This window comes from Nothobranchius furzeri, chromosome 8 (genome assembly GCF_043380555.1).
Source record: "Nothobranchius furzeri strain GRZ-AD chromosome 8, NfurGRZ-RIMD1, whole genome shotgun sequence".
NCBI lineage: Eukaryota > Metazoa > Chordata > Actinopteri > Cyprinodontiformes > Nothobranchiidae > Nothobranchius > Nothobranchius furzeri.
This window is the reverse complement of record NC_091748.1, coordinates 48,667,225-48,692,637: the sequence shown is the minus strand read 5'-3', so window position 1 is coordinate 48,692,637 and position 25,413 is coordinate 48,667,225. Positions and strand designations below refer to the sequence as shown.

The 25,413-nt window shown below is 43.1% G+C and overlaps 1 protein-coding gene and 1 long non-coding RNA gene across 2 annotated transcripts; both read right to left on the bottom strand.

Annotated features, from left to right (window-relative positions):
* Positions 1–24,433, bottom strand: hapln4 (hyaluronan and proteoglycan link protein 4). Its single transcript, XM_015971621.3, has 7 exons — positions 24,288–24,433; positions 23,067–23,193; positions 4,816–5,005; positions 4,428–4,600; positions 4,223–4,338; positions 3,719–3,905; positions 1–592 (listed from the first exon to the last, which is right to left on the bottom strand). The coding sequence occupies exons 1-7, from the start codon at positions 24,288–24,290 to the stop codon at positions 201–203; spliced, it is 1,188 nt and encodes a 395-aa protein (XP_015827107.3). The 5' UTR covers positions 24,291–24,433; the 3' UTR covers positions 1–200.
* Positions 16,031–17,650, bottom strand: LOC139071543 (uncharacterized). The gene is made up of 4 exons (XR_011521393.1): positions 17,512–17,650; positions 16,892–16,987; positions 16,720–16,809; positions 16,031–16,261 (listed from the first exon to the last, which is right to left on the bottom strand). It is a non-coding gene; the product is annotated as an uncharacterized lncRNA (long non-coding RNA).
* Positions 24,434–25,413: the final 980 nt, after the last annotated feature.

Below are 25,413 nucleotides of genomic sequence, written 5' to 3'. Positions count from 1 at the left end.
GACTGACCGAAGGCAAAAGGAAAATCTGCTTAATAAAGAAGTCTCCCTTTATTTTGGACAGCCTTGCTTCTTCTTTTTGGCAAATCTGCAGATGAGGACATCTAATCTGTGGGTGTTGGGATTTAAAAGTAATGAATGGAAGCTGCTAAACGGCAACAGCCAAAGCCTAATCTAATCCCTGTTCTGTCAGTTTTCCTGCTTTAAGTAACATTTGTAATATTCATGGGGGTGCTATTGCTGCTCTTCCACTTTGGCAAACTTCGCTTCAGGCTTTGTGTCACTTTAGAACCACCCGTTGTTTCCTCCGGGTTCTTGCAGAAACAGTACACCCCGTAGAGGCGGAACTTTTTATCTGGGAAGCCCAAGTGTCGGACTCCTGGCTGGGATCCTCCACAGCGAGAGCGAGGGTTGACTATAGGGTACCGAATGCTGCCGTCCTCCAGCCAGCCGGCTTCACAGCGGTCCAAAAGCTGAAACTTCCACGCTGCATAAAGCTGACCCACTTTAGCCACCGCTGAACCGTCTCGAATGCATGCCTTCACCGCCTCTGCATAGTTCACTTTCTTGAAGCGCTTGAGGAAGTACACCTTTCCTGTAAGTATGCAGAAAAAACATGTTAGGAATGATGGATTAACCTGAGAAAAGATCAAATCCAGAGATGGATGGAAGCCCCCTGGTGCTTATACTCCTCTGCAAACAGTCATGGTGCTTGTTCTGCTTGACAAACTAATCACAGCTAAACTGATGAGAAACATGAAAACTGGGAGATCAACAAATAACAAAGAATTCAATGGGAGTCAATACCTGGAAAAATGTATTTGAGCTGTACTTTTAGGTTTTAATCAGAAAAACATCCTATTGTTGGGATACAGAGGGGGTGAGACCTACAATCTGAACTGGTTGGTTTTCTTCGTTCTGGCTTCTAGATTATAATTCTCAATAAGGTACAATATGATGAACCTGATTTTCACAAAGGTCAAAGGTCGGGTTTATTTATAAGCGTTGTTACAAACAAATCCTTGTTGTCCTAAAGAGCTGGAAAAGCACTTCAGTAAACATGAGAGAACATGAACAAAGATTACAAGGTCATATGAAATAAATAAAAATAACTAAGCAATGAAAGTGTAATGTCACCCTTTAAAGCCTAAAACTCAAACTAGCAGGAGAAAAGTCTCTGGTAAATAAATAAATATAAACATTGATGCTGCATGTGTTCAAGGATGGCCCTATTTCTAATACTTGTTCCTTCTTGACTGAATTCAATTCAGTTCAATTCAGTTTATTTACATAGCACCAAATCATGTCAGGAGTCGTCTCAGGGCCTTTCATAAAGTAAACATAATACATAATACCAGTCAGTAAAAGGTTTCCAATGTAAGGAACCCAGCATAATGCATCAAGTCACCAACAGGCATCAGTTTCTTTACAGCAATCCTCATACTAAGCAATATGAATGAATGAATAAAGGTGGAAAGCAGTTGCATCATTAGTCAGATAAAGGTCAACGTTGAAGTCAAACTGAGTTAAAACCCAACGCACAAAATGTGTCTTGAGAGATCTTTCTATGACAAGTTTATGAAGTTCTTTCTACAAAGGCCTTCTCACATGAAGCTATTTCATCTATTGTAATTTTGACATTTTCAGTACCTTCCAGAATGATCCATTTCAAGACTCTGTCACCAATAAAACTGATGCCTTTTTTAACAAAAATAACAGATGGTTGTAACATCTAGTTGCTCCCAAAACTGCCCATAAAAATCATGTCAGCAACCTCGGCCTGGTTCTTGCCTTAGCTATTGATTGTCTGCTTATTTGTGAGACTGAGGGCTATTATAGAGGCAGAATATTGTCTCGTACTCCCTCAGGGGACTTTCAGTAAAACGCCTTCCAGCTGGACCGAGGCTCACTATTTGTTTTTGACCACTGCTGCAACCTGCAGCCCACAGCAGACTGTCCTCAGTAATTAACACACATGGGAAGCAACGAGCAGCTATATGGAAGGTTTTACTAAAATTACAGTTATTTTCACAGAAAAAAAATTCTTCCTGAGTGTATCGAGACCCAAACACTGTTTGTGACTGAAATGAAGTCTATCGCCTTTTCTTTGATCTTTAAACAGCTATGAAGTCATGTTTATCAGACCTAGAGTTTATTTCACATTTATTTGGTAACAGAAAATTTCAAATTTCAAGGTATTATGACAGTCATCACAAAAGCTTTGATGACCACAATAAATCCAAATACAGAAAGATATTTTTCAATGGGAAAATCATGGCAGTTGTTGGTCAGTTGTTTCTGTTAGCAGGATAAAATGTCATGGGGTCCATCATGGAAATGGAAAATAGAGAAAAGTAAGTTTCTGAAGGGTTAAAATGAGTGTAAACTGGCTTAGGCCCTGTCCACATGTAGCCGGGGATCTGCCAAAACGTAGATATTTTTCTACGTTTTGGCCTGTCATCCACACGAAAACTGAGTTTTTCACACGAAAACTGATCTTTTTAAAAACTCCGGCCAAAGTGAAGATCTGCGTTTTCTCCGTTTTGGGTGTCTGCGTGTGGACGGACAAAACCGGAGTTTTAAGTTCCGCAACGTCACTTTCCGCGACAAAAAATGCTGACATCACGTGTGCGACCTGTGTTTACACTAGCCGACAGCATGGATGCCCTCAGAGCTGCGCTCGCTTTATCAATTGTCCAAGCGCTTTCTGCTCGTTTGTTTTTGCAAGCGGAATTACTGCTCCTTGCGGAAGACCACAGACGAAGGACGAGGTTAAGAACAGGGGAAGTACTGCCGCCTACAGGTCTGGCATGTCCTTAACAACGTATTTATCCGGGTACGTGTGGACAGAGTTTTGTTTTAAAACGAGGTGGTGTGGATGCAAGTTTTTGGAGGGGCGGATATTCGTTTTTAAAAAACCCGGCTACGTGTGGACTAGGCCTCAGTGGCTTGCTAAAGTGTCAGCATTACAACATTTGTAACTATTTTCATTGGCCCTACCACTGAGTGTGAGACATCACCAAAAATGTCTTTTCACTATGTATTAGGATTCAGTCATTTCTAAAATTGGGCTTAATTAATAGATATGAAGGCTAATGTCCATTAAAGAGGAAAACTATTAATTACGGCCTGCCAGAATGTTCCTTTAAGTAGCAGAATATTAAAATATTAAGAACAATTTTAGTATTGACTGCATCTCTACATGCACACAACAGCTGAGTCTTTTACTACTCCATTTTCTTGTCTGACAAGAGGATCTTGTCATGTGTCATCTGCCCTGCGGACTGTGCAGAACTTTGATGTGATTAAAACTAACCCAGTCTTTGACTTTCCCAAGTTTCTTTAGGGGTATAAACCCAAAGGTGCCGTGTGCAGGCTTTCTTTGGGAACATGATGTAAATTAAAGCTCTAAGATGAAAGTCAATGCTTTGCACCCAGAGGACGCCATGGTCCTTGCAGGACGGAGCCTTTACAGTCTGATTTTAATCCAGTGGCCTCAGGCTGCCAAGATCACAGAGATCACAGAAATGGGTCTCGGTTTCTCGTCATCCAGCGCCCCTGATACATCCTCCTTAAGCCAGCTCTGACGATAATATTCTCTCCTTCAGTCACACAGAGCCACACACACTAAAATCTGGTTTAAGGTATTTGCATTTGAGTTCAAGCAGCTACCCCTGAGTTATTTTTGACACATCTATCTGTTTGTCTCTGTCCAACTCACCATTGGGTTTAGAGGTGAAGCAGAAAGCATCATAGCGCTCGTCGCCCTTGTGCCTGTAGCCGTAGTTCCGTACCCCAGCAGGCGTGTCCTTACGACCGCACTGGTCTCTGGGATGAGAGATGGGGTACTGGACTGAGCCGTCCTCCAGCCATCCAGCATTACACCAGTCCAACCCATCCAGCCAGGCCTGATGATGGGTTAGTGGGTCAGAGTGAAGGATTAAAGACGTTAAAAGGACCGGAACATTTTTTTCTCTATCACCCCTGTCACATCTCTATTAGCCTTAAACCTAATCGCCTGCAGCTCTTTGTTCTGACCACAATCCAGCTCTTCTGCGTATTTTATGATTTTAGACTTGCTCATCTAAAATGTTCGTGACGTCTCCAAATAGGCTCAAAGTTGCAACTTAAACATGTTTCATGAGAGAACAACGGAACATACATATTCCTGGGTCATTTCTGTATTTTTCTTCAACATCACAGGAAAACCAAAGTGTGAACTGACTTTGTGAAGCTGAGCATGAGAAGCCAGGATGGCATCCTGGTGTTTGCAGGCATCTTCTGCCTGGTGGTAGTTGAGCTTATAGCGCCCCTCGCGGACGTAGTATGGAAAGACCACTCCTGCGTGGGCAAACAGCAAACATAGCACCAGAGAACCCAGACATTTGAGGCATTTTACCTCAAAATAATCCAGAAAACTGATTCCTAACCTTCTAGGTCAAGGTTCACAAACCCCGTATCGTCCTCCATGTCATTTGTGACCTCACACTCGTAGCGTCCGTAGTCCTCCAGCGTGACGTTTTGGATGATCACTGAGGCATCACCTCGTCCCGCCTGCTCCAAAAACACCCGTCCTTGATATGAGCCGAACACACGCTGCTGCCTGGAGACAGTTTACAGACATGCTGTCAATTACAGTAGAAGCAAAAGCATCGCTGTGTGCAGCTCTGCCAGAGTAAACTTTGCAGAACTGGTCTTACTTTGTGGGTTTATTAAATAACAGGAAGTTAGTGAAATAAATAAAAACTTGCAATTTTTGTTAATAATTCAGAGCATAAATTATTCTTTTATTTTAAGAAATGTGGAAGCTGAATTTACTTTCCAAGCGCCACAAACACATCCTCAAATTGCAGAGCATCAGTCACTTTAGTCCATTTAATGCGAATGCGAGCGGGATCGGTGTTATCCGGCTCGTGATGAAATCTGCACGGCAGAGTGATGGAGCCACCTCGATGTGTCACCACCTTACCAGGAGCTGTCTGCACAATCACAGCTCCGGATTCATCCTCTGAGGGAGGAAAAGGGAAAAGCAAGATCAGTTGTGACAATCAATGGTAGTAAACCAATAGTTTAACGTGTGTTTTTTTTTCTGATCGCAATAATCTACTTACTTGATTTTTTTCATTTGTGTAGTCATGCTTGGATCTGACATCAGAATATATTTTTCTAAAATTCAGACCCATCATGAACATCTGATCCAAGAATAGCATGAACAACGGAAAGACCTTATTTGTATGCTGTTTGCAAGCATTTACTGGAGCATGGCATTACCATGTAAATGCATAGAAACAAGCAGCTGTGAAAGGCTTCTTGCAACATGTGGACCAGATAATAACACAGACAATTATCCAGCAGCTTCTCCCTTCACTGCCAGCTGCTCTTAAACTCTGCCATGACAGCATCAAGTGGTGCTTAATCTAAACTTTTAATTAGAAGGCTAAAAGGTTACACTGGTTTTTATATTGATGAGATAAAATTGTGGTGGGTTGTGTTTGAAAGTTTAATGACAGCAAAAAGCTACAGATCAACAAATGGTACTATCTTTCCTCTCCATATAAAGCACCTGAGGCATTCTTCACAAGCATGTGCACTTGAGTTGGTGGGTTCAAGCAAAACTAGGATCAACGTGTTTCGTAGGATGCACATTTACTTCATTTTCCAAGGAAGAACATCTTGAGTTTGCGTCTCTGCTCAGTGTGCTTCTCACCCACGGGAAGTGTGCTTTGAAGCTTGTTGTCAGCATGTTTTTCATGATGTTTGTCAGTTTTACAGTTTGAAATCAATTAAATTAAATTAAATTAAATTCAAATATACTTTATTAATCCCAGAGGGAAATTAGAGTTTCAGTACACACAATTCTGAGATCAGACATACATGCATACATAGACACATGACAAGAATTGGTGACTGTGGTCTTTTGTGACCCGAGTCGTGCTACCGTAATAGATCATGAGGGTTTATATGAGGATAGAGTCGGGGGAGGGGAAAAAAGGCACTTCAGAGTTACTCTCACCCGAGAGGGCAGCTTTGCCAGGCAAAAAAACACCTCAGACAGATATGCACACACTTCTGACATTCCACAACATAAGTATCCGCTAGGTGGGGAGGCAGGGTTGGGACTCTCCTCACTTCGGTGCGTGCATCCACATGGTGCAGCGCTTATCACCTCAATTTGGACGGGAGGGAGATTAATGGGTTAGAGGGCACAGTGACTCCTAGATACGGTTCCATGGCCTTCACCGGTCACAGTCCCACCCAGGCTGGGAGAGGGAGAAAGAGCTGCCTAGCGACGGCAGCTGTGTCGTGCACCGTCTACTTTTGGCCTCAAGAGGCCCTCGGTCCGCTGCCTGCACAGCTGCAGGCTGTTAGATAAATTGAGCCTCCCTGTTAAAAGGGAGCTCTTGGAGATATTCTGGGAGAGATGTGCAGATGGGTGTTGGCACGGAGGTGTTTGCTCTCCTCTCTAGCTCTCCTCGCAGTACAGACGTTAAAAGTCTTCGATTCGCTACCTGAGTGGTATTTCCGTTTGTGTTAAGACCTTAGTGGTATTTTTGTGTTTGATAATATTAATAGTAATTCGTGTGTCTTCGTTATAGAGACTTTGCTCACCCTTTTGGTGCAGTTTTGCGTTTACCGTTTAGCCTTATTCCAGCCTATGTGCTGCGCTTTTAGTTTATTATTAGATATCGTTTTTCTTTATTGGGAAATTCCTTTGTTTATTAATACCCAGTTTTGGATGACCCTTTTGTTCCCTTTTCAGCCAAGAGCTTCGTTTTTGTTTAATAAATTTCTTATGGAGAACTGTAAAAGTGTTTGATTCTTTACAGTACAAAATCTTCTTTACTCCCTTAACCACATCGTGCTCCTAGCGAAGCCGAGGGACGTAAAAGAGTGGGGGCTCGTCCGGGATTTTTTGTTATTTATAACATTTTTTTACCCGGAATTTTCATTTGTACTGTGCTTAAAACTAACCTTTTATTTTTTTCTCTTAGAGGCGAAGCAGGAATCATGTCTACCTTTGACATGCAGGCATTTGTGGAGGCTCCATCACGCCAGCTGCTGGAGAATTGCAGAAAATCCGATCTGCAGCAGGTTGCCGCCCACTTCAGTCTGCTCGTCCCCAAGCAGCTAACGAAAGACGCCCTACGTCAGTTCGTCTTGGATTTCCTGGTTGCACAAGAGATTCTTCCGCCTGTGTCACGCCCTCCGTCACCCCCGGTGACTAACGAAGAAGAGAGGATGGAGAAGCCTGAACTAGCCTGCTCCTCGGAGTCCGCTTCACCTCAGCAGAGCCCTTCGTCATCTCCATTAACCGGAGCTCGCCTGAAACTCCGACTGGCTCGTTTGCACATTGAGGCCGAGGAACGCGCTCTGGAAAGAAAGCTTCGACATGAGATTGAACTCAAAAGACTGGGCGCGGATATTCAACTGAGAGAACTTGAGCTCACGTTACAGAGCAGGAAGCGTGATCCTGCCACTGTTCGGACTGTTGAACCAGCCGGGGACTCAGACGCCGCCATTTCGCCTCCCCTTGGGGATGTCCGACCGCCATCTGAGACTCCGCTTACTCCTACGTCTTCTACGACACCATTCGACATCAGCAAATGCCTCACGCTCCTGCCTCCCTTCCGAGAGACTGAAGTGGATGGGTACTTCCTTGCTTTCGAGAGGATGGCTGCGATACTCCGGTGGCCTCGCGATGTCTGGCCTTTGCTTTTGACCTGTAAGTTGACAGGTAAGGCTCTTCAGGTGGTGTCTGCTTTGTCTCTAACAGACAGTGCTAATTATGATACGGTAAAGTCTACTGTTTTGCACGCTTACAAACTCGTACCGGAAGCCTACAGGCAATGGTTCCGCTCCGAAACACCGCGAGACAATCAGTCTTACGTCGAGTACGCTCATAACAAATCGGTTTTGTTTGAAAAATGGTGTGTTGCTTCTCATGTCACTTCACTAGCTGAGCTCAAAGAGCTAATCTTCTTAGAGGAATTTAAGAGACATGTCCCCGAAAGACTAGTACACTACTTAAATGAACAGGTTACTTCCTTCTCCGAAGCCGCCTTACTCGCTGACCAGTTTTCTCTCACCCATCGAGTCAAAGAAACTCGTTCAGAGCCCGTACGAGGAGTCAAATCTCCTCCTAAACTTTGCCCTGCTACTGAGAGTTCTGAGTGTTTTTACTGCCACAAGCGTGGCCATGTCATCAGGGACTGTTATGCTCTAAAGCAGAAAAACAGACGAAACGGCGACTCGCCCAGAAAAACCCGACCGGAAGTGGCTCTTTGTTCATTAAAACCCTGTGCTGAGATAAATGTAACCAAGCCCAACTCATGCTACAAACCATTTTTGTCAGAGGGGCGTGTATCACTTCCGGGTTCTGCAACAGATGAAAAAGTGGTGATATTAAGAGACACCGGAGCTTCACAAACGTTAATTAAAAAGAACGTTTTGCCTTTTTCCGAAATGAGCCGAGCTGGCTACTCTGTGATTTTACAAGGCATTGAAATGAGAACAGTTGCTGCTGAAGTGCATCAGATTAATCTGTCTTGTCCTTTAGTTTCTGGTGTTTTAGCTGTGGCTGTAGTGGATGATCTGCCAACGAAAGGGGTGCCTGTTCCTGAGCTCATCACAGAACCAGAGGTGCAAGAGAGTACTGACAGTTTGCCTGCCTGTGTTCTAACTCGAGCTCAAGCAAAGAGGGATCCAGATATAACCCTCCAAGGTTCCGTTCTGAGCAAGCTTTTCTCAGATTCTGGTAAACAACCAGATTCTGCCATTCGTGTGTTGCCTCAGGTTACTCCTGAGAACTTCCCCATAACCTGTGATGCTCTAGTGGAAGCTCAAAATTCGGATGAAACTCTGAAGCCCTTCTTCGCCCTAGTTCGTGGTGATGCTGAGTCCGCAAGTAGTCCCTCTACTTTACTTTGCTTTACTTGGGTTCTGCTTTTGCTAAGCTCCAACATCCCATTCTCTTGGACCTCTGAATGTAACCAGGCGTTCCTTGCTCTGCGTGACCTACTCTGTTGTGCTCCAGTTCTTACAGCTCCTGACCATTCTCGACCTTTCAAGCTTGAGGTCGACGCCTCTGATGCCGGAGCCGGAGCTGTGCTTCTCCAGGAAGATGCTGGTAGACTTGATCACCCCATCTGCTACTTCTCAAGGAAGTTTAACCTTGCACAACGCCGTTATTCCACCATAGAGAAGGAGACCCTAGCCCTCATATGGTCCCTGCAACATTTTTCTGTTTATGTTGGCAACAGTGCATTCACCACCATTGTGTTTACAGATCATAATCCGCTGGTCTTCCTCCACCGAATGTACAACCACAATCAGCGCTTGATGAGATGGGCCCTCTTCCTCCAAGAATTCAGCTTGGACATCCGCCACAAGAAAGGGACAGAAAACCTCATGGCTGACGCCCTTTCCCGCAGTTTTTCGATTGAGACTCCCTTGTAGGTTTTAGATTGTTCGATCTCTGATAAGGCTAGTGTTGTCTGTTCATTCAGACATCTCGGGAACACTCCGCGGCGCTGGGGATCAGCGCCGTGAGATATTTTTTGTTTAATCTGCCCACCTTTGAGATCTAGGGGTTAGTTAGTTAGTTTTATTTTGTGTGTAGTTAGCGGGAGTTCTCTTTAGTCGTTCGGTTACAACAACTATGGTCATTTTTAGTTGTTGTTTTGAGGGGGGGAGTGTGACGTGCGCCGTCTACTTTTGGCCTCAAGAGGCCCTCGGTCCGCTGCCTGCACAGCTGCAGGCTGTTAGATAAATTGAGCCTCCCTGTTAAAAGGGAGCTCTTGGAGATATTCTGGGAGAGATGTGCAGATGGGTGTTGGCACGGAGGTGTTTGCTCTCCTCTCTAGCTCTCCTCGCAGTACAGACGTTAAAGTCTTCGATTCGCTACCTGAGTGGTATTTCCGTTTGTGTTAAGACCTTAGTGGTATTTTTGTGTTTGATAATATTAATAGTAATTCGTGTGTCTTCGTTATAGAGAGACTTTGCTCACCCTTTTGGTGCAGTTTTGCGTTTACCGTTTAGCCTTATTCCAGCCTATGTGCTGCGCTTTTAGTTTATTATTAGATATCTGAAGTGGAATAAAGGCTTCCAAAATGATGACGGACGACAGCGTCTTTATCTTGAACATTTAATGCTCATTTCATAACGTGAGCAATATCCAAACCTTTTTACGTCTCTTTTTTCTCTCGTCAAGTATAACACAATCAGCGAAGAAGAGTGCATTTCCTGAAGGTTCCCTTCAAAATAAAATACTTGCACAAAAACATTTTCAGTGCTAACAACAGGATTGTATGTATTTTGTAACTAAATACTTAAATGACAAATAAGTCACAACACACTCCCGCCCGATGAACAGATGTTCATCAACAGTTAGCCGTCCTTAACATACCTCTAAGGGATATAGTAACTGTACAGGTCTTCTCAAAATGGTACCTGTAGAACTGCAAACCTTACAGGAACGAATCAGTCCATCTCTGCCTGGAAAAACCTCTGTTATTCTACCCATTTTCCAGGTCTGTCTGGGTGTGTTGTCCTCTCCTATTAGAACAACATCTCCCACCTTTACTGCAGTGGGTGTTGTGGTCTCAGATGTGTGGGCTGATCTTAAGTCCATCAAATAGTCTCTGTGCCAGCGCTTCCAAAAGCCGTTCAAAAGTCTCTGGCGGTATTCCCATCGTCATCCCAGCTCCTCTTTGTTTACAATGGGGGTGTGAGGCTGGGAAGACAGATTCTTTGGTGGTAGAGAAGTTAGTCGGTTTCCATCCAGGAAATGAGAAGGGGTTAGTGGCTGAGGTTCTAGAACATCATTATATACATAAGACAATGGTCTAGAGTTCAACACTGCTTCAACCTCTGTCAGCACAGTTGTTAGTTCCTCAAAGTGCAATGAGGCCCTCCCCAGCACTCTTTTCAAACATGTTTTTACAGATCTCACAAGCCTCTCCCAGAAGCCCCCCCACCAAGCTGCCCGCTCAGCAATGAACTTCCAGGTGATTCCTTTCTCGGTAAAGAACTTAGTGAGTTCTGAGCCTTTAATCACCTGCCACATCTCCTTCAAGTCCTTATCTGCCCTTTTAAATGTTTTAGCATTGTCAGAATACATGATCCTACATAGCCCTCTTCTAGCAATAAATCTTTTTAGGGCTAACAGGAAGTTTTCAGTGGTCTGATCTGATACCAACTCCAAGTGTACTGCCCTTGTTACAGCACAAGTGAACAATACAATGTAAGCCTTTGTCGGTTGACTCTTAGTTTTAACATACAAGGGTCCCGCAAAATCCACCCCAGTAACTTCAAATGCAGCTGATTCTGTTACTCTATCCTGAGGTAAAGGAGCAGTAATCTGCTGTGCCGCTTTAACCTTTAGCTTCCTGCAAATAAAACATCCAGAAACAATGCGTTTAGCGAACTGTCTCCCTCTCAAGATCCAGTATTGCTCCCTCACTTGGATTAAAGTGTCTCTAACCCCAGAATGCATCACCCTTTCATGACAAGAATGAACCAATAGCTCAGAGTATTTATGACTGCTTGGTAGCACCCAGGGGTGCTGCTCTCTGAAGCTAAGATCAGAGTTCTGAAGTCTCCCTCCAACACATATCAGTCCCTCTTCATCCAAAAATGGTTTCAAATCCTTAATCTTAGAGTCTCTCTTCACATTCTGTTTCAGCTGTAACTGTAGGATTTCTGAGCTAAAGCTACTCTCCTGTGTCTGCTTCACCCAGTACCTTTCGGCAGCCCTGATCTCGTCTGCGGTCAACTCTCCTTTCAGTTTCTGACTGGATCGTGTGTTTGTCACAAATCTTTTAACCCATGCAGTTACTCTTAACACTGTCCTAAGTCTACTGTATTTTTCAATGTCAAACAGTGGTTCAACCTGCTCAGATGTGTCAGTTGTACTACAACCTGGTGCTTAGTTTTAAGTTCACAGTTCACCTCAGATGACACATAGCTCTCATCCACCTGTTCTCTTTCATCGGCTGCTGGCAATGATTTAGGTCCACTCCACCACAGCTGACTGTCAATGAGGCTCTGGACATGCTGGCCTCTTGTCGGTAGGTCTGCAGGGTTGGTTTTGCCCATATAATGGGACCACAGCTCTGGATTTGTGAGCTCTTGTATCTCGGTCACTCTGTTGGCCACGAATGGTTTCCACCGCTGAGCAGAGCTATGAATCCAGTGAAGCGTGATCATCGAGTCCGTCCACATGTGAAGCTGATTTCTTTCCAGATCAAATGCCTTTAGAAGACTGTGTCCCAATCTGGCTCCAATAAGTGCACCCATAAGTTCTAAACGAGGCAAAGTCATTTTTTTTAATGGTGCAACTCGTGACTTGGAAGCAACAAAACTTGTCACGGTCTCTCCTTCTCTGTTTTTTCCTTTCAGATAGGCCACAGCACTGTAAGCCTTTTCACTTGCATCGCAGTAAACCTGTAAGCTTACGTTCTGTGAATCTGGATGCTCAATGTGATGCCACCTAGGAATGACCACTAGGTGGAGCAGTGGTAACTCAGCACACCACTGTTCCTATTTCTCCTTTAACTTAGGGGGTAGTTGTTCATCCCATTTAAGCCCACTTTCCCACATCTCTTGGAAAAGGCAATTGGCTCTGATGGTAAATGGTGTGAGAAAGCCAATGGGGTCAAATATGCAAGATGACGTCTGCAAAACACCTCGTTTTTTGTTTTCCTTCCCCTTTACAATGTCCATAAGTCCTCTTTGATCAAACACAAAGTCATCAGTTCCAGATCTCCAGACTAGTCCTAGGACCTTGAGTACATTTCCACTTAACTCACTTTCCACACCATGCTCTAGTCCATTCTCCTTCCACAAGGCTCTGAGCTCAGGGGAGTTTGTAACCCACTTGCACAAGTTCATCCCGGCTTGGGACAGAATGTCTTTTGCTTCTGTTGTCACACAATGGGCTTCTTGCACATTTGATACACTGGCAATAAAGTCATCAACATATAAGGAGTCTCTCAGTGTCTGCACTGTTTTTGTCTGCTTGGTTTCATATTGTTTGAGATGCTTTCGGATTGTGGCGGCAAGCAGGAATGGGCTAGGAGACACTCCAAATACAACTCTGTTCATTCTGAGAATACGCACCTCATTCTCGCAGTCTTTGGTTGGGGGTCCATGGAGCCACAGGAATCGAACTGCATCCTTGTCTTTATCCGTCAGGGATATCTGCAAAAAAGCCTTTGTGATGTCTGCAGTAAAGGCTATCTCATGCAATCTGAATTTAATCAGCACATCCAGCAGATTTGGGTTCAAATTGGGCCCAGTGTACAGACAGTCATTTAGGGATGGGGAATTTTCCTCATGTGATGATGCATCAAAAACCACTCTGAGTTTGGTTGTTGCCTTGTCTTCTCGCACAACAGCATGGTGTGGCATGTAATATTTGACTGAGTTCCCTGTCGACCATGTGTCCTCTGACAGATCCTCACAAATCCCTTGCTTCAGGTAGTCTTGTATCACATCGTTGTAACTGGTATACAAAGCGGCATCAACTCTCAGTTTTTTCTTTAGGCTTTCAAGACGTCTTTTGGCCACCTTTAAGTTGTCTGAGAGTTGAGTTCTGTCAGGTCGCCACGGTAACTCAACTTGGTAGCGTCCATTTTTGAAGGTCGTTGTCTGCTCGAAACTTTGCAAAACCTCTAAGTTTTCTGTGCTCTCTGCTGTGTCTTTAACTATGCCCAATGACTCCACTTCCCAGAATGCATGAAGTTGGTTTGAAATCTGAGTGTCTTCAGATAAGCTAATGTGCATACAAGTGGTATCTGTTACACTGGAGCTCGTCACTGGACCCTGGAGAGTCCATCCAAAAATGCTTTCAACAGCTACTAATGTCTTTGTGACTCTTTGAACATTACCAGAAACAGCTTGCCAGTAGTAGTCAGCCCCTATTAAAACTTGCAGCTCTGCATCATTAGCACCTTCTAGTGGACAGTCTGCGAGCTGCAGCTCCCTTCTTTTCAGCTCTGCTTGAATCGGTCCACTTGGAACTTTAATCACAGCTGCGCATACCTGGGGGGTCTCTATTGCTTCAATCTCCAATTTTTGCTGACTGTTCCACACGTTCTCCAGCTCAACTCTCACAATGTTGCGCTTCTCTGTCACAGGAGTAGTGGATCCAAAAACATGGAGAGTTAGCATCTCTTGTCTGATAACTGGTAGTCCAAGGGCCCTAGCAACATCCTTGTGAATGAAGCTTCGCTGGCTGCCTCCATCCAAAAGACAGCGAGATATTTTTCGGTCTTTGGGGCCCACTGCCCATGCCTTGACGGTCTGAAGCAGTACGGTGTTCTGAGTTTTTATCCTTGATTGCGCAGGACTTGTTACTGAAGATAACACAGCATCTGTATGTACACTACTATTGCTGTTGTCGACCTCAGGCTTCACTTCAGATTGCTCACACACTGACTGATGGTGTCTACGTCTACATAAACCACATGAAATTTTTGTTCTGCAAAACTTTGCTATGTGTTTTGGACCTAAACACACATAACATCTTCCAAGTTTTCTCAGCTTTTCTTTACGTGCACTTACTGAATGTTCTGGGCAATTTTCAGGCTTGTGGTTACTGCTGTCACAAAACACGCAGGTCTGGGGCACAGTGTTTGCTGTGTGCAAGGCAGTAGCTGATGGGGTGCTCCACCTTCTAGGTTTAACATCAGAATCATAGAATGGTTTACCGCCCTGCTTTGGGGTAGCATCCTTAAAGGAGACATAACATGCTTTTAAGTTATTCCTTTTTACATCTAAATCCTTCAGTTGGGGTCTAAATACAGTGGAACTGCAGTTCTTTGGTCTGATTTCCTCATTATTGTTGCTCTACAGACCCTCATCTACCCCTGTTCTGAGGAGAGTCTTGAGAACGAGCCGTTTTTGGGTACTGTCTCTTTAAACTGGAGGAGGAGCTGTAAACTCCGCCCCCCTCCATAGTGCAGACCTGTACTCTCCTCCCCCAGTCGGACTTTGTAGTTCTATAGAGAAATCATTATTTAGCATAGCAGATTTAGCATAGCGTATTAGCATTTTTAAAACATGTGGGGAGGGTAGTTCATCAAGCTGTTTCAAGGCTGCTAACTCTCTCATGCATTTGTCTGTAGTCACACACACACACCCGTCACTGCCGACGGAGGGATCAGCTAGCAGGCACGTGCGCGCGCGCGCGCACACACACACACACACAAGGAATGCTGCTTGCTTATTTATTTCTATAAAAAAATGTTTTAAAAAATGATACAGCTCATTAAAACACCATTAAAAGAATACATTTTATTAAGATCTCTATCTATATATATACATACATATAATTATAAATAATTTTATAAGTAGTCTTATTTTATATTGGGTGTCTTAATGGCTGAAAATGGATAAAAAGCAGTTACATTTTAATTTAAAGATTTGAGATTCGAGTCAAAAATAAAGAACATTCCTCCAAATGTTCTTTAATGTGATCATTATAATTCTAATGCTTACAACTTTGTTTTTATTGTCTGCAATGCGTAGCCTATATCTTTATTAAATATGTGTTTAGCTGTAAAGTGGTAATTCTCTCTAATGTGTACAGAGAGGTGGACATCAGTGCTGCAGTGAAATTCCCAAGATCAGTCTGCTTTGCTAACAAATATAGTTAAATCTGACCTGCATTCTAAATAAATACCGTTAGGTGAAAACATCAGTAGGCATTGAGTTATTGATACAATCCCTAACAGCCAGAATGGAAGAAGAGCATGCTGGGTCATCCTGGATCTGAGCCTGTTCTGTGTATTTACCTACAGGATGCAATAAATGTCTACAAGGCTGAGTTTGGACCATTACATCTAAAAGAAAACATACAATCAGTGATTTTTTTAATTGTTTACATTAATATACAAATTTTCTAAGTATTAACCTCACAGCAAATAAGTAGAACAATATAATAAACAGGCTTTTGTAGTTAAACAGGCGTTGTGCACACAGGTGCTTTGTGTCTCGGTGCTGGTGGTGTCTAGGTCTCAGAGTTCCTGTCCTCCTGCCGTCTTCTGTTGTCCTCAGGATACGGATTGATGTTTCCTGATGATGAGGGAGGGGAAGTATGTGGGCTTCAAACTGGTCCTGGATAACAGTGGGAGACCTCCGTTGTCTGAATACTGAGACCAGAGAGTTGGTGAGATGCAGATCTTCTCTACCTCATCTAGAAACGGAGTTGGTTCAGGGAAAACTTTTCCAAAGACCAGTTCCATGATGTCATCGCCATATTCTGCAATGATAGACGATAACTTTAATGACATATTTTGTTTACAAGCAGCTTTAGGAAAGTTGTTTCTTTAGCTTTCATGTTTATAGTCACGTTTGTGTTTGTTCACAAGTTCACTTTGCTGCAGTGACTTCATATTTTCCTACAAATGTAATAAAATAGTGACACTAAAATTATACAAATGATTCCTTATGAAAGGAAGCTCATTAGAGAGCAGTGCAGACAGACTTACTACATGCTGCAGCTGTTTTTACAGGCCAGCTGCTGCTGAATTTGGGGAAAGTTATTCTGCACACATCCAGATCAGATGGTCGATTACAGAAAATAATGTAATTCAATAATTTCTAAACAGATTAAACAAGTAAAACATCAAATAAATCACTCTGCTGTCATCAGACGGAGTGATTCAGGGGGTGAGGTGTTCTTAATGATGAGGGTGGCTGAGGTGTGTCATCACTCACTTTGGTCTGGTCCAGCTACCATCTCTTTACTGGTGGGTCTCCTTCCTCAGTAGGTGACGTGAAATGCCAACATCTGAACGTTCTGTGTTCCTTAGAAGAGAAGAAAAGTAACATTAGCAAGCTGGCTAAATTATTTTTTACTAGCATCTCGGAGAAGCAGATCTTCACTTACCTAAACATCAGACCAGTTTGTCCCAGCTGAGCTCATCAGGGCTTTAGTCTGACAGCCTGTCAGTGAAACACGGCTCCAGTCTTCTGGATGTTGACTCTAAAAAGCAAAGGAGCATTTTTACTTTTGTTTTACAGCCGATTTTATCAGCTTTCCGACGCTCACGCTCATACAGACGGTGAGCTTTGCTGCGTATGACTGATAAAGTTAGTTTTTATATCTGCAGTGAGACAAAAAACTAACCTCACTCCACTCAGAGATTGTTCTTTAAAACTATTAAATCCACTGTGTTGACGCACTTTAATGACTTTGTCACGCTGCATTTTAGCTGATATGGGACTTTATTTACTGGATGCTAAGATTACATCACACTCACGTAGAATAACACACAGGCTCTCTGCTGCTACAATCAGTGGGAGGTTATCATCTGGTGTAAAAGAAGGCGTTGATCAGAAATCACGTTTTATTCCACGAAAATCAGCCAAATCCACATTGATCTGGGTGCTAACTTTACTAGCATACTGTGCTAGCGATAGCAAGCCGGATGCTAACGCTTTAGTGCTGCTAATGCCCGTAAATCTAAAGTAAAGTTTGTCGACATTTTAGAGTGATATGAAGCTTACCGCTCTGCTGCTGTGTCCCGGTGCTGCCACATTCAGATGCAAATGACTCCTTTTAGATAGATGAAGCCCTCAGTACTTACTAGCCTGGAGACAGGAACGAACGAACCACGCGCACGCGCGCGCGCCCACACACACACACACACACACACACACACACAAACACAAACACACTACTTTTTCTTCTGTGTTTTTTTAGCAGTAGTGTCATCAGTTCCTGGGTTTAAATACTGCCACACCACCCTTCCTTAAAACGAGGAACAGTTTTGAGCTGTGTGTGGCTAAAATAACCAGACATTCTGCATTTTTCCAATAGGACTACAAAAAATCTTAGCGAGAAGAAAAAATGGCAGATTGGCTCTGTGTTTAGCCGAGGGCCATTACCATATTTGGTAGTTATCCTGACTAAATTAATTACTGACGTAATGGATAATGTAAAAACTGAACGGGTGGACAAATATGCCCAAAACTTAATTATTAAATATCTAAATAGCAACTCCAGTGAATAATATAAGCCTTTTTGCTCACTTAGACACTTAAAATGTGAAACACACTGTGTTAATGGATAAAAAAGTGGGTTTTTCATGTTATGTCTCCTTTAACATCATGTCCAGGTCTGGTTAGCTGTAGCGCCCTTTCTCTGCTTTGCAACTCATTCTACAGAAACTCGATAAGCTCTGGAACCTTCCATTCACTGTTGGAGTCTGATCGCCTGGTGTAGGCTAAGGCTATATCCTCTGGGATGAGCTGCAGCAGCACTGGACATAGCAGGCAGCCATAGGTGTCACTGTGCACCCCCAAGGATTCCAAGCTACGAATCTGAATCTCACACTCATCATACAGGTGTCTCAAAGATGCCACATCAGATGATTTCTTTACTGGTGTCAGGTTTAATAATTTGGACATATGAGCACTAATCACAATGTCCTTTCTTCCAAATCGACTCTGGAGTAATTCTATTGCATCATCATAGTTGTCATCTGTCATGGTGAGTCCTGCAATAGTCCGTGCAGCTGCTCCAGTTAGGTAGGATCTCAAGTATGTGAACTTGTCTGTTTTACATAATCCATCATTTTTGTGAATAGCTACTTCGTACTGAGACCAAAATGCTTGCCACTGACTTATTTCACCATTGTACTGGGTTATCAGTAACTTGGGAAGTTTAACAGTTTGTCTTGACTGTGATGCAAATGAACCAGAACCCGCATCACTGACTCGCGCTCTTGTGGACTCACGTGACCTTTCAATTATTCCAGTAGCGCGAAACTTCCATGTCAGAAGGCGGTCCATATAATCCTGTGTGTTTGAAATCTCCGTCTCCAGTGCATCTGTAGGTGTCTCCTCTTCTATGCCCTTATCCAAATCTATTAAACTTTCCTCCTTGGAGATCAAAAGTGTCAGAAACTCACGTAGATTGTCATTATCTGGTGTCTCCTTGCCCACCTCACTCTCCAGGCGGGATAACAGCTTTGTTACCGAGGTCCGTATTGTAGCACGTTTCTTCTTCATCCGCTCGAGCCGGTCCGCCATCTTGGCTGCTAGCAATAGCAGTTAGCACTTCACTCAGTTCTGAAATTTAGTGTAGTCTTACACTTCCCGGGTTTCGGCACCAAAAACTGAAGTGGAATAAAGGCTTCTAAAATGATTACGGACGACAGCGTCTTTATCTTGAACATTTAATGCTCATTTCATAACGTGAGCAACATCCAAACCTTTTTACGTCTCTTTTTTCTCTCGTCAAGTACAACACAATCAGCGAAGAAGAGTGCATTTCCTGAAGGTTCCCTTCAAAATAAAATACTTGCACAAAAACATTTTCAGTGCTAACAACAGGATTGTATGTCTTTAGTAACTAAATACTTAAATGACAAATAAGTCACAACAATATCGTTTTTCTTTATTGGGAAATTCCTTTGTTTATTAATACCCAGTTTTGGATTACCCTTTTGTTCCCTTTTCAGCCAAGAGCTTCGTTTTTGTTTAATAAATATCTTATAGAGAACTGTAAAAGTGTTTGTTTCTTTACAGTACAAAATCTTCTTTACTCCCTTAACCACATCGTGCTCCTAGCGAAGCCGAGGGACGTAAAAGCAGCATTCCACATTTCTTCTGAGGGGGGGAGTTTTTACTTCAGCCTCACAGGCTCAAGGGCATTCCCATTCCCATCGTTGTTTTAAATTGGACTGGATGGAGATCTGGTGACTGTGGAGTTCATTGGAGTCAGGTGAAGTATTTAGAAACCAGTTAGAGATGATCCGAGCTTTAGAACATGGTGCTATTGTGGTCATGGGGTGATGGTGGCTCAGGGGTTAGGAGTTAGCCCTGTAACCAGTGAGTTGTCGGTTTAAACCTAGGTTCCATCCATGTCAGTCGTTGTGTCCTTGGGCAGAACACTTCACTCTCCTTGCTTGATGATGATGGTACCTGTCTACGGCAGCCTCACCTCAGTCAGCCTACGCCAGGGCAGCTGTGGCTACAACGTAGTTTATCACCATCAGTATAGGGCTGGGCGATATGACGATTTTAGACCGTTTTACGATCTACACATCTGACGGTCTGTCATTTTTGAGAGACCTTTTCATCACGATTCACAGCTCTGCTGTTGAAATTCTGCCTCTGAATGAAAAGGGAACTTACCCCAGGCGAATGACACGCCTTTGTTTGACCCTTAACCAATCAGAGTGAGTCATGGCAATATATTAGTGCCCCGCTTGTTTTCACCTGTGTGTGAACAAACATGGCTTCGGCCGCGGCTGAGAGCGACAACGAGGTTTTCGTTCCGAAGAGGAACGCCTCGTCCATTATATGGAGCTGGGTTGGTTTTTCACCAAATGACAAAGAGCAGCAAAACATCATTTGCAAAGTTCGCAAGGAGAGCATCAAGGCAAGTGATGGCAACACCACAAACTTGTTTAATCACTTGAAAAGAAGGCATCCCAAACAATACAATGAGAGCCAGCTGGCAGCTAGAGCTAAAAAGCCTGCGGCTGCAGCGGCTAGTGCTTCTTCCAGGCAGCAAACGCTAACAGAAACACAAAACTCACTCCCTACGACAGAGACAGCAGACGATGGAACAGCGTGACAGATGCAGTGACATACCACTTGGTTAAAGATTTGTGTCCCGTGCGAACAGGAGGAGTGAGATTTAAGAAAATGATAAAAACATTGGATCTGCGCTACGAGTTTTCCAGCCGCAAGTATTTTTCGAACACAGCCATTCCACGCATGTACGCTGAATGCAAAGTGAGAGTTGCAGAAAATATTCAGAATGCGCAGTTATTTGCTACCGCAAGCGATATCTGGTCCAGCCGCACATCAGAGCCTCATATGAGCTTAACTATCCACTACATGAGCAACTGGGAGCTACATAGTATTTTGAACAAGTTAATGTTTGCACAATACGTTTGCAATTGACATGTTTGCACTTTAAATATGTTTACGATTTAAATTTATGTTAAGTTACTTGAAAAACGAGGAAAACTGATTTTTGTAATTGTTTTTCTCAGGGCTTTTATCATCTCTGGTGTGAGTTTAAAATATAAGTGTGTTAGCACTGTGTTGATTATCCCAAATATGAATAAATGTTTATTTATTCAATGTTTCTCTTCTTTAATATGCAATTGAAGTTATGCTATTCATGGATAAAAAATCGTGATAAAATCGAAATTGTGATAAAATATTGGAAAAATCGTGATATTCTATTTTTACCATATCGCCCAGCCCTACATCAGTGTGTGAATGTGTGAGTGACTGCATGTCGTTTAAAGCACTTTGGAGTCCTCTGACTCAGAAAGATGATTTACAACTGCAGGTCACTTATCATGTCATAAAGGGTTGGCTATAGTCAGCACCAATACTCATGTAGTACTGGTGTGTGACAAGTCTCGGGGTAAAGTTGGATGCTGATCTCTCAATGGACCCACAGATAAACTCCGTAGTGAGGTCTTGCTTTTATCAGCTTTGCCGCCTTACTCGCCTCAGACCAGTCTTGAAGTTGAGGCATTCGGAGTCAGTCATCCATGCTTTCATTACCTCTCACCTGGACTATGTAAAACACCCTCCTAGTTGGTGCTCCAGTCTCTGCCCTGAATCGGCTGCAGGTCGTCAAGAACGCTGCTGCCAGGTTCTTGACAAATATGCACCGACGTAGCCATATTACCCCTGTCCTGGTACATCTTCACTGGCTCCCTTTCATTTTCCGAGTACAGTTTAAGTTATTGACATTCGTCTTTAAAGCACTCAATGACCTGGCACCTCCATACCACTTCCAAGCTGCTCACTCCCTATGCACCCACGCGCACGTTGAGGTCGGCTGACCTCCTGCTGCTGTGCACGCCCCGGATGCGATACAAATCACGGGGTGAACGAACATTTGTACATGCTGCCCCAAAGCTGTGGAACTCTCTAGCCATTAAAGTTTGGCAGGCTCCATCATTGGCGGTTTTTAAATCTCATTTAAAGACCCACTTCAACGATGTGGCTTTTAGACAGTGACTCGTTTTAGTGTTTTATGGTGTTATTACTCATGTTTTTATTTGTTTTTGATCGGCATTTTTATCTTCTGTTTTAGTTGCTTGGATTGGTCGTGTTTTGGTCCAGCCTGTGCAGCACTTTGGGCAGCTCCCATGCTGCGTTTTAAATGTGCTATATAAATAAACCATGGTATGGTAGGCTGTAGTGTTTTAACCATGCTGGGTCCAAAGTGGGCCAAGAACATCTCCCCCACATCATCACATGACCAGGTTGAACCATCGATACAAGGCAAGATGGATCCATGTTCTCATGTTGGCTCTCGTGTTTTCAGCCTCTTCTGGTGCAGTTCTGGTGCTCCTGTACGAGTTGTAGCCTCAGGTTCATGTTCTTAGCTGACAGGAGTAACACCTGGTGCGGTCTTCTGCTGCTGGAGTTCATCTGCTTCAAGGTTCAACATGCTGTGGTTTAGAGGTGCTCTTCTGTAGACTTTGGTAGGAACCAGTAATTATTGTCTGGTTTGACCATTCTCCTCTGACCTCTACAGATGCTGCTAACTGAATATTTCCTCCTTTTTTGGACCATTCTCTGTAAACCAGACAATTGTGGGAGAAAATTCAAGTAGATCAGCACTCATACTCACACCAGTTCATCTGGTACCAATAGCTATGCCCTGTTCAAAGTCACTTAATTTTTTTTTCTTTATCAGCCAAAGACTCAATTTGATCTTCTCATCTTCATTATATTTCCATGTCTACATGCACTTAGCTGTTACAATGCGATTAGCTGATTAGCTTTTATATTATGTACCTAAGAAAGTGGACAACAAGTGTGTAGAGACCTGTGATTTCGAAGCCTGTTCGAACTTCAAATGCAAATTCTGTTTTTATTTTGTGTTTCAGTTGCTGCTTCTGTATTTTATAATTCTCAAGAAACGGATACTGAGAAGCTCTTTAGAATATATCCATGTATTATAGAATTTTCCCATTTAATTTTTAAATGTTCAGGGTCGGATCAGTAACAGCCTCGGTGGTTTGCAGGAATACAGGTAGGTATTAGACACATAGAAGAATAAAAAAGGACTTCACCAAGAACGTGCACCACTTTTCTCCTTCCTTTCTCTGTATCCATGGGTGGGGACGACACAGAGAGGGCAAAGGTCAGGATAAACACCATGGAGAACACAATGATCGGTGGGTGAAGCTGCTTTGATAGCTGCAGGAATGAACAAAGAAAGATGAGCAGGACAGACAGGAAACAAACAAGACCTGAAATAATATGGCAGTAAAAAGGAGCTAATTCACCCAGCTTGTTATTAATAGAAATTGTTAAAATAATTAACTGGATCACAAGAAATTTGGCAGAAAAAAATTGATTAAAGTGTGCTGAACTTGTGCTAAAGCTTCATCAAAGAAGGAAAACACTGCAGATCACTGGTTACTTTCACCGTGTCAAAAAAAAAATAACTGAGATTCAGATGCACTTCTGAAAAAAAATTTGTAATAGTTTAAGAAATGCTATTATATATATATATATATATATATATATATATATATATATATATATATATATATATATATATATTGCATGTTTAGTCAGAGAAAGCACCAGTACCTCAGATAAACCCCCTACTGCAGTGTCTGTTTGGTGCAGGAAGGGGGAGGTAGTCTGTGCAGAATTCAATCAGAAGATGGTGTAAGAAAAACAAATGTAAACAAACCAACATTGTGATTATCTCATGCTTTTAGATCCATTGGACATCAATTTATGTTTAAATGCAGTTTAAATACCATTTTGTCCTTACATTTAATGAATCTTTTAGGTTAAAACATTTTATCATTTAACAGAGCCGACTCTGCAGCAAGTCTGCTCTGCTCTTTTTTGTGATGCATGTTAAAGTGCTGATTCGTGCATTTAGATCCACAGATGTGCGCGTGTAGTTTGACTCAGCATGTTAATGATGCTGCATCAGATACAGTAAATCCTGCAGAAGAGAGAGCATTATGCATGTCTGAAAATAGATTTTAAACCTCTGTGCTGTGACTTTTGTGCAGATTTGAATTGTCATTTTTAGCTTCTGTGATCATTCTGTGCTAAAGTTCTGCTGCAGCACATCAATGCTAATCATGAATTCAGACCCCAGTAAAGTAAAGTTTTTAAAGCAATGGCTGACTGTAAACAGCCTTGCTGTATTCATTCTCTCAAGGTTAGTCATGTGATCAAGTCTGCAGCTGCACAGTCGACAAGCACAGGCAGCTGCAGCCCCAGCTGTGAGCTACAGAAAAAGCACAGGAGTCATTTGAACTTACCATGGCTGTCACACGGATTTGCAGCAGATGTTTCTCAGTGAAGTGTTTTAAGTCCTCGGTTGGGATGAATGTTGCTCTACAGCAGCAGCAGTCACCGTTCTCCCTCCATCCATCGCTGCTATCACACACTACAGGGGAAACACCAGTGTTTGTGGGTCCCGCAGTGCTTTAGTGACGCAGCATATAGTTGACTGCTATGTGTGTGAGTGCATGTGTGTGTGTGCGTGTGTGTGTGTGTGTGTGTGCGTGTGTGTGTGTGTGTGTGCGTGCGTGCGTGCGTGCGTGCGTGCGTGCGTGCGTGCGTGCGTGTGTGTGTGTGTGTGTGTGTGTGTGTGTGTGTGTGTGTGTGTGTTCGTGTGTGTGCGTGTGTGTGTGTGTGTGTGCGTGTGTGTGTGTGTGCGTGCGTGCGTGCGTGCGTGCGTGCGTGCGTGTGTGTGTGTGTGTGTGTGTGTGTGTGTGTGTGTGTGTGTGTGTGTTCGTGTGTGTGTGTGTGTGTGTGTGTGTGTGTGTGTGTGTGTGTGTGTGTGTGTGTGTGTGTGTGTGTGTGTGTGTGTGTGTGTGTGTGTGTGTGTGTGGAACAAGGAGGAAACACTGATAGAACCTTAGAAAGATTAAGAAAACAAGTTAAACTAGAAAATTCCTGAAGAAATTTTAAAACGGTTCCTGCCACCTGGCACTAGATAGTGTTCACGCACATCTAAACAATGCCTCTTCAAAGGGCCTGTCATCTATTTCAAATAAATTATTTATGCACACATTTAGCTGGCAGCATGGTGGCACAGTTGTTAGCACTGTTGCCTCACAGCAAGAAGGTTGCAGGTTCAAAATCCAGCTGCGGACTTTTTGCGTGGATCTGCGTGTTCTCCCCATGCATGCGTGGGTTTCCTACACGTACTCCAGTTTCCCCCACAGATCGCAACACGCCCTATAGGTTAACAATTGTACATCGCTTTGGATAAAAGCGTCTGCCAAATAAATAATCATAAACCTTTAACTGATTATTATGCAAATTTCATGCAAATTTAGAGTGGAACACACTCAAAGTGACAAAGTTTTCTCTGTTTTTTGCTAATAATTTTGCCATGAAAATAGAAAAGTAACAGTACAACTCCCACGGCCATGGCAC